Source organism: Streptopelia decaocto (genome assembly GCF_964273445.1).
Source record: "Streptopelia decaocto genome assembly, chromosome: 2".
In the NCBI taxonomy this organism is placed as follows: Eukaryota; Metazoa; Chordata; class Aves; order Columbiformes; family Columbidae; genus Streptopelia; species Streptopelia decaocto.
In genome coordinates, this window is record NC_138655.1 from 86866036 (window position 1) to 86881264 (window position 15229).

Sequence of the window (15229 nt, forward strand, 5' to 3'; positions counted from 1 at the left end):
CATAAAAGCTGGTATAAGGAAGGTTTAAAAAAAGCTGACAGAAGTTATTTGTCTTTAAGTCATGTTTTCTTATTGATATCAACCATTACAAATAAACAAGAATTATGTCAAATAGTAACAAGCCACAGCTGTTGAATCTTGTACATAAGCCTCTGAATGTCAAATCAGCTAACAGCTTCAGTTTGAAGGAGAAAAAGGACTATAAGATGACCTTCTAAGCATATAGTAATATTTTTGATAAAAGGAATACAGAAGTCAAATAACCGATTTGTAGGTTCCCACCCTTTCAAAAGCATTTTTTAAAAAGGGGTTTTGGACCTTTTGAGTTCAAAAGTACTATTTAATTATGCTAGCCAGTTGACCATAACATAGAATACTACTCAACTGGCTAGCATAACTGACATCTTATATCTTTACCTACAGAACTCCAGTTCACTGCCAAGTTGACCCAGACAGAGGTAAGTTACACCACCCACTGAGAACAAAAACTCATTTAAAGCCTGAGGTGAACATACATAAGGAAAGCAATCCAGACGCATTAGACCCCACACTTGAAGGCCGAGCACAGCCCAGCAGAGCGGCCTGTGGGGCAGGGACAGGCAGTGCCCCCCACCACAGGGACATGCAGCTGCCCCCATGCCCTGAACATGCAGCAGGCGGGCGCTCTCCAGGGTCCTGCAACCGCTCCGGACCCTGCAGAGCCCATGGCACTCATGGATGGGACCTGGTACTCGGCACCACGGCAGACCAAGTCCCTGGGAAATCCCACCAGAAAACACACTGTCGGGAAGTATTGCTTCATCAGAAAATAAATAAGCACAAGGGAAACAAAATCTCCGATTCTTCAATGAAACATATTATTTAAAAAAAATGCAATTGTCAAGTTGTAAAGTGCAGAAAAGTACTAGAAGGATGGACTATATCAACTTCAAGACAGCATTCAACTTCTCAGGTAGTAACGTAAGTATAAACAGTATTTGTCCAAGGATAGTTTGAGGTCTAGTAGGAAATCTTTATGCAAAGGAATCACCTCTTTAATTCTTCCACTAGCAGCCACAGTTGCAAGGTACTCACATAGAGAGCATTTTCCTAAGTGTACAGAAGACACAAAACCCACTCAAATTACCAGTTACTGCAGCCTAAAGCCATTCACTTAAGAAAAAAGTTCTCTTTGCTCCTACAGCAATCTCTACTAATAAAGTGATTAACATTCATTATCATTTATGATATGTCCACTTGTAAACACCTTCTGTTGCAACACTGTGAGCTTACATATGTTTTTAAGATAGGCCACTTTTCATTTCTATATAACGCACCTTTATGTTTCAGCTGGTGACTGACTAACGATTAAAGAGGCAGGAAAGGATTCCTGGAAACCACCAGTATTCTGTCTCTTTGCAATATGGTGCACTGCTGATGCAAAATTAAAGCTCCTCACCACTCAAAAGTTTCACCAAAACAGATGGAAAGAGTTTCACTGTAGAAAAAGAGCTCAGAGACCGAGACGAAAACACTTAGAGACCCAGAAATCTGGAGAACACAACAGGAGCAACATTTCTTTGATTCTCATTTTATGCCTTCCCCACAAAAATGGAGAATCATTTGTAGCTTCCTGACCTCTCTGCTGGCAAAAGCAGGGGAGCAATACAACACCAGTAGGTATAATGGAATATTACAAAGAGTAGACAGTTACTATTACGAGAAAGACATCAAATACACTTTCACATCAGGAACACAAAGGCAAAGTCCACCCATCTTAGTATCTGCTCTCAGGGAAACACAAACAGCTAGTTTTGAGATGACAGAAAAAGCCCACTATTCACTCCTATAAAGCAGTTAACTCACCTGTCCCCTACTATCTGTAGGAATTTGCTCGTCATTAAAAGCATGTTTTCCAAAATACTTAAGAAGAGCAAAGAAAATACATTTTATCAGTTTTTGCATCAAAAATAGCTGACATGAGAGTAGCAGTTAGAAGAACAAGAGGTCTTCACAGTCACAAATGCTACAAGGAAAACCAAGCAAGTACAGCTGCAGACAGTTGTCCTGTCATCCCCCATTCCCATGCCCAACCTCTTCCTTGGGCTGGCACACCCATCTGTACAAGTGCACAGTCAAGAAGACCACAGAATGAATTCAACTGAAAATAACCTCAAGGGAAAAACAGGAATGAAGAGTAAATGTAGCTTTGCTGTAGTTTAATTCCCTAGTCTAATTCCCAAAACAAACCTCTGCGTTGGCACCAGGACAGGACTGCATCTCCTCCCGAAACAGTGCTAACTCAGCATGTTCAAAGCTCATCCTTGGACTCCTACTCTGTTCTCCAAAGTCTACATCTCACACTATTTCTATTCCTTTTATTAACACTAAAGTTTATTTCATGACCTTCACAGGCTAGCTCAAATCTCTTGTATTTTCCCCTTATAATTGAACATGAGTGAAGAACAGCAGGCTGTATAAAGAAAATGTAATTAAAAACAAACAAACAAAAAAAACACACCAACAACACAAAACCAAACAAAACCAGACTATGTGCAAATACTAACTTTAATAGGAATAAGGTGAAGCAGGCAACCTTCAAAACCACAGAGCAGAGGCATGAAGTTAGTACAGCAACATCTGTGCAACTTGGTCCATGCTTCTGCAGTGACAGAAATAAGTAAGACCTTTCCAATGTCAAACCGTAATTGTCTTGACCTCCACAAAGCTTCAATAAAAGTCACATTAACAAATTCAGGTAAAACAGCTTTTCAGTTGAATTTTTTATCTTTAAACCTGAGAACTCAAAAATTATTGTTTTCATACTTCAGCACACCGTTTCCCCTCCCCACGGCAAGGCAAGGCAGACCATCTTGGACACAGTGGTCTCTTCTCCTCCACAATAGCCTTCCGTGCAGCCTGCACTTCCAGACAATTCACTCTGTCTTCCATATTAGGGTGAATTAAGTCCAAGCAATTCAGTACTCTAGTGTCTATGGTGCCATAAAACGTCTTATCTTTTATTCCCAAATCATGTCTCCTCACTCAATTGTAACAGCATTTTTTTCTCTCTATTCATTCTCACAAAGACATACCACACACATGGTGAAGCTCGAACAAGTTTTGTGCAATACTCCTTCAGCTCCAAGTGCATTTACTCAATGTATTTTTGACAGTAGGCTTCCAAATATCCACTGTTCACAGTAATGCTTTAAAACAACAGTTTTAGAGGTAGAAAAACACAGCCAAAATTCGATTCAAATGGATTTGGGGTGGTTGCTTTGTTTAATTCAGGTCCTCGTCTGACTTCATAGGACATTATCATATTAATGGTGTCCGGGTTTTGTTTAAAACAAGACCAGTTATCTTTTAGTGAATCTTCCTTTCAGGTAAGTTCTTCTAAGTAACTGTACTTTCCTGAAGTTGGCTGCATGTTTTCCTGACACTGTTTGCTCCAGAGCTGATAACAGTAGCAATGGTATGCAGAAGAGGCTCAGGTTCAGACTTATTGCTCTGGCAGTCAAGGTCACTGATAAATTTTGCACGTCCCATAAGTGAGGGGGGTGGACTTGCAAGTAGGGGCGAACAGAACAGGTGACTAAAACTGACCAACTAAGTAATCCATCTCATACACATCATACATCCTATAAAAGCAGGAGACCACCAGAATCTCAGGCTCTTTGACCGTGGCTGATACCTGAAGAGGACCCTGCCTGTTCTGCTTGTGATCCTAGGCCTGGCTCCAGTCCCTGCATCCCTGAATCCAGTTCCAGTTTACTGCAGAGTCCAGCCCAGGACCTCCAGGTACCTGCCCTGCAGCACTGGAGCAGCACCAGCTCCACCACTGCATTACACTGGGAAATTCAAGATTGGTTTTGTATATTTTGTATTATTTTCCCTATTTATTAGTAGCATTAGTAAAGCATTTTTAACTTTTCCAACTTGTAAGTGGTTCTCCCTTTTCCTCCTACTCCCTTTCCTTAGTTGGAAAGGCAGATAAAATTTCAGAGAAATAGCAGAGGTTTTGAAGCATAAACTACCGACATTATGAGTCTCAACATACGGATTATTCAGCTCCTGCAGAATATCAAAATATTATTGAGTTTAGGGAGTTTACAAAGCACTGAAAATACATAAAAGTAAACATAAATAAACATAATAATAATAAACATAAAAATCGTAACTCCTGTAAAGTTTCTTTTGAAATGGGGTAAAAGTTAGGCTTAAGTAAACGCACATGGAAAAAGATTGTTTCAGGTAGCTCAATTTTACAGGAAGATTTAAGCAAGAGTTGGCAGAACTCACAGAACTGCATTATTTTAAAGTAGAAATCTGACTTGCTTCAGATTTTCCTCCATTATTTTGTTTCCTGTGCCTTGACTGGGACTCAAATCAGATGAAAAACCTACTCCGCTTCACTGTAGGACTCATTAGAGCATATTAATTCACACATTTCATGTATTCAGAACAGAAAAAAATAATATGGACCTAAAAGGATTTTTTTTAATGAAATTAACCTTATCTGTAGGAGCTGAAATAGAAAACCTTTTATAGCTCGACTCACTGTGAGAGCAGTTGACACTGCACCAAAGTAGCACAGAAAGACATCACACTTTACGCACACATGGCCCCACCAAGCAGCATAGAGGGAACCCAAAACTGGTCATATGTTCATCAAACTTTCAAGCATTAGTTCAAGATTTAACACCCCTACCCAAATCAACACACTAAAAGCAAATACTGAAATCTTTCTACTTATTTTCCATCTCAAGAATACTAAGTTCAAAAGTTCATGAAAAAACATGCATAGACTAAAAAATATATATAGCATCACCTCCAAAACACTCTAATTTTTTTTCTTCAAGCTCCTTGTACTTCGGATACTTGGTTTGACAGGCCTGTTTTTAGGAATCAAGCTGAGATATATTTAGGTATGTTGTTCTTCAGATATAGAACTTGAGTCCTTTAAAAGTTAGAAGGAGACATCAAGTCTAGTAAGAGACAGAGTTTGATGCACAATCTGCCTCTCTCAGAATGACTAGCAAGTTAACAAAGAAAAAAATAATTTCTTGCTGTCAGTCTCTAGTACCCCTATATAATGCTTTGTTTCCAGAACTTATGCATCTTTTTCTGCCTCACATATCTGCCAAGGTACTATACTTTCCTTATCAGGTTTTTTTTTTCCTCGGGTCTCTCAAAACAATATGCATTTGGTGTAACATAAGAAACGTTTTTTAAGCATATTGTTAAAAGCACATTTTTCTCCCTATATTCTCCTGCTCTGGAATACATATTTGAGCTGTGCTAACTTTATCCCAGCCATCCATACCTTATTTTGGTGCAACTGAGCATCATCTATAAATATTTCCATCGCTTACATAAACCCAAATGAACAGAGGAATACTTTTACATTATTTTAGGTGAGGAAGGGTGAAAAAAGTTAGTCCTTACTGCAACAGCACACATAAGTCGTCAGAAATTAGTCCCTTAAAAGAAAAGTAGAATTTAGTGTTTGAACTATGTTTAAACTTCAAGGCACACATGTAAAGATTGCCGATGGCCACTAGAGGCTGCTATAGGACATCAGTAAGTTTTTTTCTCTCCATTTTATGGGAAAGAAGCACAAGAGCATATCAAATACTACCAAGTTTGTACTTAACATGCTTTCACTGTCCAGAAATGAAAGGAAAAAGCACAATAATTCTTTGAGGGCTCCTAATTCCAACAGAACACCAACAAATAGATATTTTTGTTCTTATATTAATTGTGGTCTGAGTGGAAATTCAAACAATTTTCAGTATATCTGCATTTTACCCTAGAATCATGGAATGGTTTGGGTTGGAAGGGACCTTAGAAATCATGTAGTTCCAACTCCTAGAATAAACAACCATAGTTGTTTCTGCTACAACCAGTTCACACTCCACTACTTACTTTCTTTTGTATAATATCAACAACATAAAACAATTATTTAAAAAAACCAAAGTTTATTACAGGACAATGCAAATTGTTTACCAAAATTTATTCAAATTAAAAACAGAAGGAAAAAACTAGTATTTTATGGTGCACACACATATTATGAATGGAGAAGTTTGAGGTCAATGTACTGCATATTGCTTCTAGATCAAGTAATACTAGAAAAGCCAGTCAACTTTCAATATTATACATACAGTCTTGATTCACTTTTAACCGATTTGCAGAACGGTCACACACAAATTTTCAGTATCACTGCAAAATGTTGTCACTATTTTACTGCAACGATTTCAGCCCAAATTTTGCTCTAAGTAAAGCAAATCACAGAATCATTTTTGTTGGCAGAGACCCTTAGGATCATCGAGTCCAACCATAACCTAACTCTGGCACTAAACCACGTCCCTAAGAACTTCATCTCTACATCTCTCAAAGCCCTCCAGGGATGGTGACTCCACCACTTCCCTGGGCAGCCTGTTCCAGTGCCTGACAACCCCTTCCATGAAGAAATTTTTCCTAATATTCAATCTGAACCTTCCCTGGCGCAACTTGAGGCCATTTCCTCTCATCACTTGTAGCGTGGAGGGTGTTGGTCTCTTCTCCCAAGTAGCAACTTCCTTTCAAGTAGTTGTCGAGAAAGATATGGTCTCCCCTCAGCCTCCTTCTCTCCAGGCTAAACAGCCCCAGTTCCCTCAGCTGCTCATCAGACTTATGCTCCTGACCCCTCACCACCTTCATCATCCTCATATGAATTCTCTCTAGCACCTCAATGTCTTTCTTGTCATGAGGGCCCCAAAACTGAACACGGGATTCAAGGTCACCAGCACCAAGTACAGGGGGATGATCACTTCTCTAGTGCTGCTGGCTGCAGTATTGCTGATACAAGCCAGGATGCTGTTGGCCTTTTTGGCCACCTGGGCACACTGCTGGCTCATGTTCAGCTGGCTGTCAATCAACACCCCCAGATCCTTTTCCCCCGGGCAGCTTTCCAGCCGCTCTTCCCTGAGCCTGTAGAGCTGCCTGGGGTTGTTGTGACCCAAGTGCAGGACCCGGCACTTGGCCCTGTTAAACCTCATACAATTGGCCTCAGCCCAATGATAAAGCCTGTCCAGATCCATCTGTATGGCCTTCCTACTCTCCAGCAGATCAACACTCCCACCCAACTTGGTGTCATCTGCAAACTTACTAAGGGTACACTTGATCCCCTTGTCCTGATCATTGATAAAGAGATTAAACAGAACTGGCCCCAATACTGAGCCCTGGGGAACACCACTCATGACCAACCATCACCTGGATTTGGCTCCATTCACTACAACTCTTTGGGCCCAGCCATCCAGCCAGCTCTTTATCCATCACAGCGTTCACCCATCCAGACCATGAGCTGCAGTCTCTCCAGGAGAATGCTGTGGGATACGGTGTCAAAGGCTTTACTGAAGTCTAAATATACAACATCCATAGCCTTTCCCTCATTCACTAAACAGGTCACCTTGTCATAGAAGATCAGGTTGGTCAGGCAGGACCTGCCTTTCATAAACCCATGTTGACTGGACCTGATCACCTGGTTGTTCTGTATGTGCCACGTGATGTCACTCAAGATGAGCTGCTCCATAACCTTCCCTGGCACCAAGGTCAAACTGACAGACATGTAATTCCCCACATCCTCCTTCCAGCCCTTCTTGTAGATGGGTGTCACATTTGCCAACCTCCAGTCAACTGGGACCTCCCCAGTTCACCAGGACTGCTGAAAGATAATGGAAAGTGGCTTGGTGAGCACCTCCACCAGCTCCCTCAGAACTCTTGGGTGAATCCCATCTGGCCCCATAGACTTGTGTGTGTTTAAGTGGTGTAGCAGGTCACTAACTATTTCCCTTTGGATTACTGGGGTTTCATTCTGCTCCCCATCCCTGTTTTCCAGCTCAGGGGGCTGGGTACCTGAGGCATAACTGGTCTTACTACTAAAGACTGAGGAAAAGAAGGCATTTAACCCCTCAGCCTTTCCCTCACCTTCTGTCACTATATTCCCACCCACATCCACCAGAGGGTGGAGATTCTCCTTAGCCCTCCTTTTGTTGTTGATGTATTTATAGAAGCATTTTTTGTTCCCTTTTACAGCAATAGCCAGTTTCAGTTCTAGTTAAGCTTTGGCGCTTTTAATTTTCTCCCTGCATAACTTCATGGTATCCTTGTAGTCCTCCTGAGTAGTCCGCCCCTTCTTCCAAAGGTTATAAATTCTCCTTTTATTCCTAAGGTTCAGCCCCAAAGCTCTCTAATAATTCCTAGACAATCAGCTTTATGCAACCAGAACTCCTATCAGTACAGTGCAAATAGAACAGGACAATTTTTTCAAAGAAACCACAGAAACCAATGCTGACCCTGTTTTGTGTCGTTTCTAGCGAGCCAAATTTTCCACAGTAGCAAGTATCACCGGTTGCTACATTCTGGCTTCAAGTTTCTTGCCAGGCAAAACCTTTACGCTCTTTTTTTAAGAGTGAAAGCGACATGCTTCCAGATCCACAACTTATTAACACCCCCCTAACTCCAGGCCTATCAAGCACAGCTGATGCTCACGGCCATTGGAGGCAGAGGGCTCAGCTCTCCCAAGAACCCGCATGGCCCAGAGACCCCACACGGTTCCAGCCAACAGCATCGAGACAGCCGACGGGTGCCCTGCGGCCTGGGCACCATCCCGGGCACGGAAGCCGAACCCCGCACCACACCCACCCCAGCGACGCCCTTAAGCCACAGGCTGGGTGGCCGCCGCAAGGCCCCTAGACGAGCCAAAGCTCTCCGGAGGCCGGAAGGCGCAGTCCTGCGCCCAACCCCGCAATAAGGGGCCCCGCCATGAGAGACCCAGCGCCAGGTACCCGGCCCAGCAGCTGCCGCCCCCCTGCCCCTGCGGGAAGCGCTCAGTGCGCAAGCGCCAGAACTCACTCATCTCCCCCACCACGAACCCCGGCAACTTCCACTTCCGCCTGGAAGTTCCTTCTCCCTGGCCACGCCCCCCCGCCCGGGCGTGGTCCGCAAGCCACGCCCCTCGGCAAGGCACCTGCCGTTCCTTCAGGCCCCGCCCCCAGCTGCTGCCCGGCTCCCGCTCGGAGGGGGCGGGTCTGAGTGCCGGGGCGCCGCTCGCGGTTGGTGGGGGGAGCTCTCGCGAGTGCGGGGTTCCGGAAGCGGTAGTGGGGCCGGTGGGAGGCGGCGGCGGAGGAGGAGGCGGGCGGCAGTCGGTGTTGCTGCCGGCGGCAGCGCCCGCAGCAGCGCAGGGGCTGGCAGCGGCCCCGGCTCCGCCGGAACTGGCTGCGGCGGCGGTTCCGCGCAGCCTTTGCCGCGGTAGCGCCTCGGCGGTGGTCGTGCCGTGTTGAGTTGTAAGATGGCGGCGACGGGCGGGGGCACCAGCGTGAACCCCTTCCTCAGCGACTCCGAGGAGGACGAGCCCGAGGAGTCCAGGCCCGGCGGCGGCGGCGGCAGCAGCAGCAGCAACGAGCCGGGCGGGCCGGCATACCCGCGGCAGCAGCAGGAGGCGGCAGGAGCCGCGGGGAGCCCCGAGGAGCTGCCAGGTTTCCGTGCGGCGGCGCCGGGCGATGGCAGCGGCGGTGCGGGGGCGGGCGGCGGGGCCGGTTCGGGCCCCGGCGCGGGGGAGCCGCCGCGGGTGCCGATGGACGCGATAGCGGCGCAGCTCCTGCGGGACCAGTTCTTGCTGACGGCGCTGGAGCTGCACACGGAGCTGCTGGAGAGCGGCCGGGAGCTGCCCCGGCTTCGCGATTTCTTCTCCAACCCGGGCAACTTCGAGCGGCAGAGCGGCACGCCGCCCGCCGGCGGGGCCCTGGGCGGCCTGGGCGGCAGCGTGCTCGGGGGAGCGGGCGGCAGGGACCCCGGCTCCGGGCAGCTCAGTAAGTGACCCGGCCCAGGGGAGAGGGGGGCGGGAGCGGCGGGCGGTGCTGGAGGGGGCTGCGGGGAGCGGGGGGTTTCTCCCGGGGCGGCCCTTCCCTGTGCGTGTCGCGGGGGAGGCGGTTTGCGTCGCTTTTTGTGTTCTGTGACCTGCGTGCGGGACAGGGACAGGCTGCAGGTGCGGGGCCGCCGGGGCAGAGGAGATGGGAGGCCAGGACCGCGGTTACTCTGGTCCCGGTCACGTATTGTATGGAGCCTCAGTCTTTCTCTGAAGGTCACGCGTGTGCCTAATGTGGGAGAAGTGTGAGGGCTGGGAGTTTCAACCTTAATTTTTAGCTGTCCTAGGATTTCTTGTGCCTTCCCTAGTGCCTGCTATTAAGAGATAAGTCTTGTGCTGTTAGGAGAAAGAGTTGACTCTTAATCCCTGACTCATACATTTAAAGTCTAAACATTGTCAAAATTGGGGTGTGAGGAGCCAGCATCTTATTTTTGCTGATGCATTGGGATGGCTAAGTCATCCAAGGATAGGTCTGAGTTTCACATGTCATGCACAACTAATAATTGTTTCCTGTAGTTCATGCTCATATATTTACCAAGTGCCTGCAGTCTTTGGCTAACCATTGTGGGATTTGGAGTTGTGAGGTGTGAAATGTACTAGGTTACTAGAGGTTTTGGGAGAAAAAGTGGTACAGGTATTTGGAAAATCATCTCGTAGCTGGTCTTGAAAACATTTGCGTTTCAAAAGTGGACTGGATGGCTTAGAATAAAGTTGTGCGTATTGTCAGTGTTACTGCCAAGAAGCGTTGAGTTCTAAAAATGAAGTAGCTTCTTCAAGTGACTTTGAGAGAGAAGCTGCCCAACCACCTGACATGTGAAGACTTAATGAACTCATGGTATGATATTGACATGGAAGGTGTGTTTAGCAGACAGTTGAAAGGTTTATTTATGTATGTGTGCTTTCTAAGGCACCTAAAAGTATGTCGTAAATAGTTCTGTATTTCTGTTTGTTGACTAAAAAAAGATTCTACTGTTGAGAAGACATGCAGCTAGACTTAAAATTTGGAAATAACTGGTAGTATCTAGATGTCTAGGATAATAGGAGACATCTAAACTTTCAACTTGTTATTGCTTTTCAATATCTTTTTTAAATGGTCTAGAATTTTTTTGTAATTCATGCTGTGTTGTTTATATTCTGGTTATCTTTTTTATGAATACTTAGACTTTCATGCTTGGCTTTGTCCAATTGAGGGCTTCAGTGTGGTCTTCTTCATCATAGGATTGGTGAATGTTGGAAAAACTCATGATTCAATGCTTTGAACTGACATAAATTTCCATTTCATTAAAAGCAGCTTCCTTGGGGATTCCAGTCAATTCATCCAATTGATTAAACATTCTCTTTTCCTGTTAACATGATATATTGTTTCCAGTTATTGATAATGTGCATACTGTAGAATTAGAAAAACAGCAGCCTGTGTAACTGTGCTGTTATGCATGCAAAAAAAATGATCTATTGGAATTCTAGACCAGTGTATATGTGAGAACCTCTTAATGATTGTTGTGCTGACCTGCTGAAGGATAGATGATGATGGGACATTACTATTAAAAAAAGCAGGAAGGAGGCAGGGGGGAGAGAGAGAAAGAGGAGGGGGACTAAAACATATTTTGGAGCAGTTTAATAATACTGAGGTGTGGTAAAAATAAATATCATGCTAGACCTTAGGTTAAAGGTTAAGTGTGTCTTGAAATCTGATATCTACAACAGATGAGAGTATGCTTTTCAAAGGTTTTTTTTTGTCTCAACAAGGATTTGAAAGGCAATTCATGCTGAGTGACATTGAAATGTGACAGAACCAGAACAATTTAAAAAATGTATTTTTTTATAACTCAAGTAGATTTTTTTAGATTTTGCAGTCTGGAGTCTAGCATGGAGCTAGTGATTGTCTCAGTGCTTTCAGCTTGATTCTGCTTAATGTCAACAAAGGCTGATAGTCTCATGCCTCTGTATTTAAGATAGTTTCCAAATGTTACAAAATAGATTGCAGAAGACTCTGATGGGCTGAAATTTACATGGTCTTTGCAAGAGTTTTTTTACTTTCCTCTTAAGTATCTGGTATTATTGGATTTAGAGAGCTAAGCTGCAGGTCAGATCCAATGGTAAGTCTGAGTAGTTTCCTAAGTTAGTTTAAAAGTTCAGTTCTCTTGAGAGGTGCAGTCTGTTTTGTCCACATTCTTGGATTCTTACATGTAGATTTGCAGAGAATGTATGTGAGAAGTACCTTCTCTTGCTTTAACATGCCAAAAGGTATTTGAGAATAAACTGATTGTTTTCTTCATAGAAACTATTGATGTAGAAAGCAGTGGAATTTGGTATGATTGTAATTTCAAGGTGACTTGAATTTTATGCTTCCGTGAAAAAAAGTTTAATGTGGTCAGATTTTTAAAAAAAGTTCTTTATTTTTGTCGATATTTAAAGGTGGAATTCGTTCTTAGCACTAGCTTTCCACCTGTTCTTCCCTGACCTCGGGTTGTTTCAATTTCTATGGTTGTAACTAAGGTTTCTGATAATTTGAGAGGATGCAGAGAAAGTGAGACTGGTGATTCTTATTGAATGTCAAGTATGTTTGGAATGCTGCCTGAGGCTTGCCATGGAGCAATGGAGAGCTTGGTACTGAGCGTTCCTCTACAGAATGGGAGAATTTCAATGTTCATTGGCACTTCTCAGGATCCTTTTAAGCAGGCTGAAATATAAGTGTGCATGCTGAAATTTATTTTGGTTTTTCTTACCTTTCTCTTTACAGACTGCTGCTATAAAGACATTGTAATGAAGTATCGTAGGATTTAAACAACTAGCATCATGTGGTCAGCTAGTGACTTAGAAGCTGCTTTGTCTTTGAACCATGCTTCAGAGCACTTGGCTACAGAAGCAAATGATAGTCAGATGACTGGGATTTCATAGTTTTTTGGAAAAACACCCTTCCATTTTCCAGCAGCAGTAACGTCACAGCTGGGAACAGGCATTAAGATACATGTTAATGAAAAATATGGAAATGTATGTAATGTCTAGCAACTTTGCTCTTCTAGTTTGAAGCAAATTCACTTTGTGAAGAAATCAGCACTGTTCCTTTAGATGCACAGCACTTGTGTACAGTCATCCTTCATGTCCTGTATCTCTGATTGATCCTCCAAATGTCTGTTACAGCTTGTTCCATTGGTTTCAATAGCAGTAGCTCCACATCTGCTAGACCATTTTGATACTATATTTCTAATGCTACTTATGAGAGTGGTATGGTTTGGAAGTCCCTCCTTCATACAGTATTCCAGATATCTTACAAGGTTTTGGTTTGCACCTGTGTATTTAAATTAAATTTGTGTCCTATTCCCGATCATCTTTGCATAAGCTAGTACAGTACAAAATGAGATGCTTGAAATTGAGAAATAAAACTGTGGCTTAAATGTCTCATCCCTGTTCCTGAGCCTCAAATGTTTTCCCATGTATACATATGACTATAATTCAAGCTTAAGCATAGTGGGTGAAAAAACTTTTTTTTTTTTTTAATGTGATTATTAAGATGCTCTTTGATTACTCTGTTTGGTGAGTGCCCTTTCCTGAAGGGATGCAGCTTATGCTGTTAGAACTAGCTTTAAGGTCTGCCATTTATTTTTCTTTATGGCTACAAAAGCTCAACATTGTCAAAATTTGAAATAGCTGTAATGAAAATCATAAAGAAGGGGTTTGAACATTTATGCTACATTTATGTTTTTCAGGAGATTATTTTTTTTCTAGTTATTTCCAAAATAAAGTCATTTTTAACTTCCTGGGGACTTGATTCCAGTTATATTAAGCTAATCTTTGAGTACAAAAGCATAAAGTATTGTTGTTTCTTCATAGTAAGTTCCTGGCTCTGCTTACGGTTTGGGCTTCTTTTTTTTTGTTGGTTCAGATATTGTGAAGTATCTCTGTTTTGCATGTAGCCTTTGAAATTCAGATGGGTCCTACTGGAAGAAGCCATGTGGGAAGAGCATATTGATTATGCTTTTGTGAGAAAGGGGTGTCTTGGTAACAGCTCTCAATGCAGAGTTACACACATTGTGACTATGTGCCAGCCCTTCTCATGATCAGCATTTCACCAGATTTTCGGTTTGCATGAATATGTAGCAGAACGGGGCTACCTCAAAACAGTTCATTATAGCTCAGCTTAAATGGCAGTCTAAATAAGAGGAAATTAGGAAGAAGACAACTTCAGCTGTTCGAATGACTAATTCTTGGTTTGTTCCGGCTTTTGTTATTGTCAACCCAAGTCTTTCATTTGTTACTTTTTTAAAGTAAGCAAAAATATATAGTCTTGTTGGCTACTGCTCCAGCTGCAGTGAGGTAGAATGACAACTTAGGGGCAAAACAGTGGTTTTACTACCTGATTTGGGAAAGGGGCTCCTATTAGTAAGGACAGGATGGAAAAGTGCAGATAAAGAGATAATCAAAGCTGTTGCTATTGGCAGATGGGAGAGACTGAGTGTTGTCTTTTCAAAGGAAGTACAGGAAACACAAGCAAGAGGTTTGTTTGTAACACTGAAGGAAAGGGGAGCCAAGGCCCCTGCAGACCTCCCAGAAAACAGTAATTCCTGCGTGAAACCTGAGAGTTTTTGTAGCGCTCTGAAGGTACTGGTAGAGAAGACAGCTAAAACTTCTCCAGTTGTGACTTCTTTAAACCCCTCCCTGTTTTACCATCAGTGGTATTTCTGAGAAGTTTTCCATGAGGTGCACTTCATAGCTTAAGACCTTCCTAGTTGACAACTTCTGCAGCTCTTGGTGTTGTCAAATGAGTGAAACCAGGTCTGCATGCCGGAAGCTGTTTCTGATGGATAAGTGGATAGTTTAACCTTTGGTTGGTGTCTGTGTTGGGGTGATTTGGGATGTTATTGTAGGTAGTTCAGAAGACAGATTAGTCCCCACAAGGGTATAACTACATAAAGAAATAACAAGTTAAAGTAGCATGAGATAAGCGTGACACTGAGCAAAGAAGGACAGACTAATAGCCGCTTCTACTAGGCAGGCAACTATGAAGTTACAACTGAATAGCAAGTGTACCGTATGTCCACATTATATTTTACCTTGTAGTAAGTTATTTTTATGTTCTTGTTCTCTTAGGATGTTTGCAGTTACGCTATGGGGAATTTAGCTGCTTTAGTCCTGACTTTCTGTTCTGTTCCTGTGCCAGAGTTATTGTTACTTTACCGTGTTGGGGAAGACAGAAATGAACCTCTGCACATAGGCACTGTAGCTAGTTCAGTTCCATGTGAATTTAACCAGGCCTTGGTTGGAAGCTTCAGCAAAGCAAGTAGGCTTTCTGCTGACACAGCACATATTTCCTCCTAACAGTTTTGTTGTTAAGGAGAGTTT

The 15229-nt window shown here is 43.3% G+C and overlaps 2 protein-coding genes across 4 annotated transcripts in view; one reads left to right on the forward strand and one right to left on the reverse strand.

Annotated features, from left to right (window-relative positions):
* PIGN (phosphatidylinositol glycan anchor biosynthesis class N) overlaps positions 1-8946 on the reverse strand; it is a 105844-nt gene extending 96898 nt beyond the window's left edge. The window contains exon 1 of the mRNA XM_082045731.1: positions 8878-8946. The gene's annotated coding sequence lies outside the window, so the exon portion shown is untranslated. The remainder of the gene's footprint in view (positions 1-8877) is intronic.
* A 203-nt stretch (positions 8947-9149) lies between these two features.
* Positions 9150-15229, forward strand: part of RELCH (RAB11 binding and LisH domain, coiled-coil and HEAT repeat containing) — a 79874-nt gene continuing 73794 nt past the window's right edge. For all 3 annotated transcript variants that reach the window (XM_082044066.1, XM_082044067.1, XM_082044068.1), the window contains exon 1: positions 9150-9833. In XM_082044066.1, coding sequence (XP_081900192.1) covers positions 9314-9833 — 520 coding nt within the window. In that variant the 5' untranslated portion in view covers positions 9150-9313. The remainder of the gene's footprint in view (positions 9834-15229) is intronic.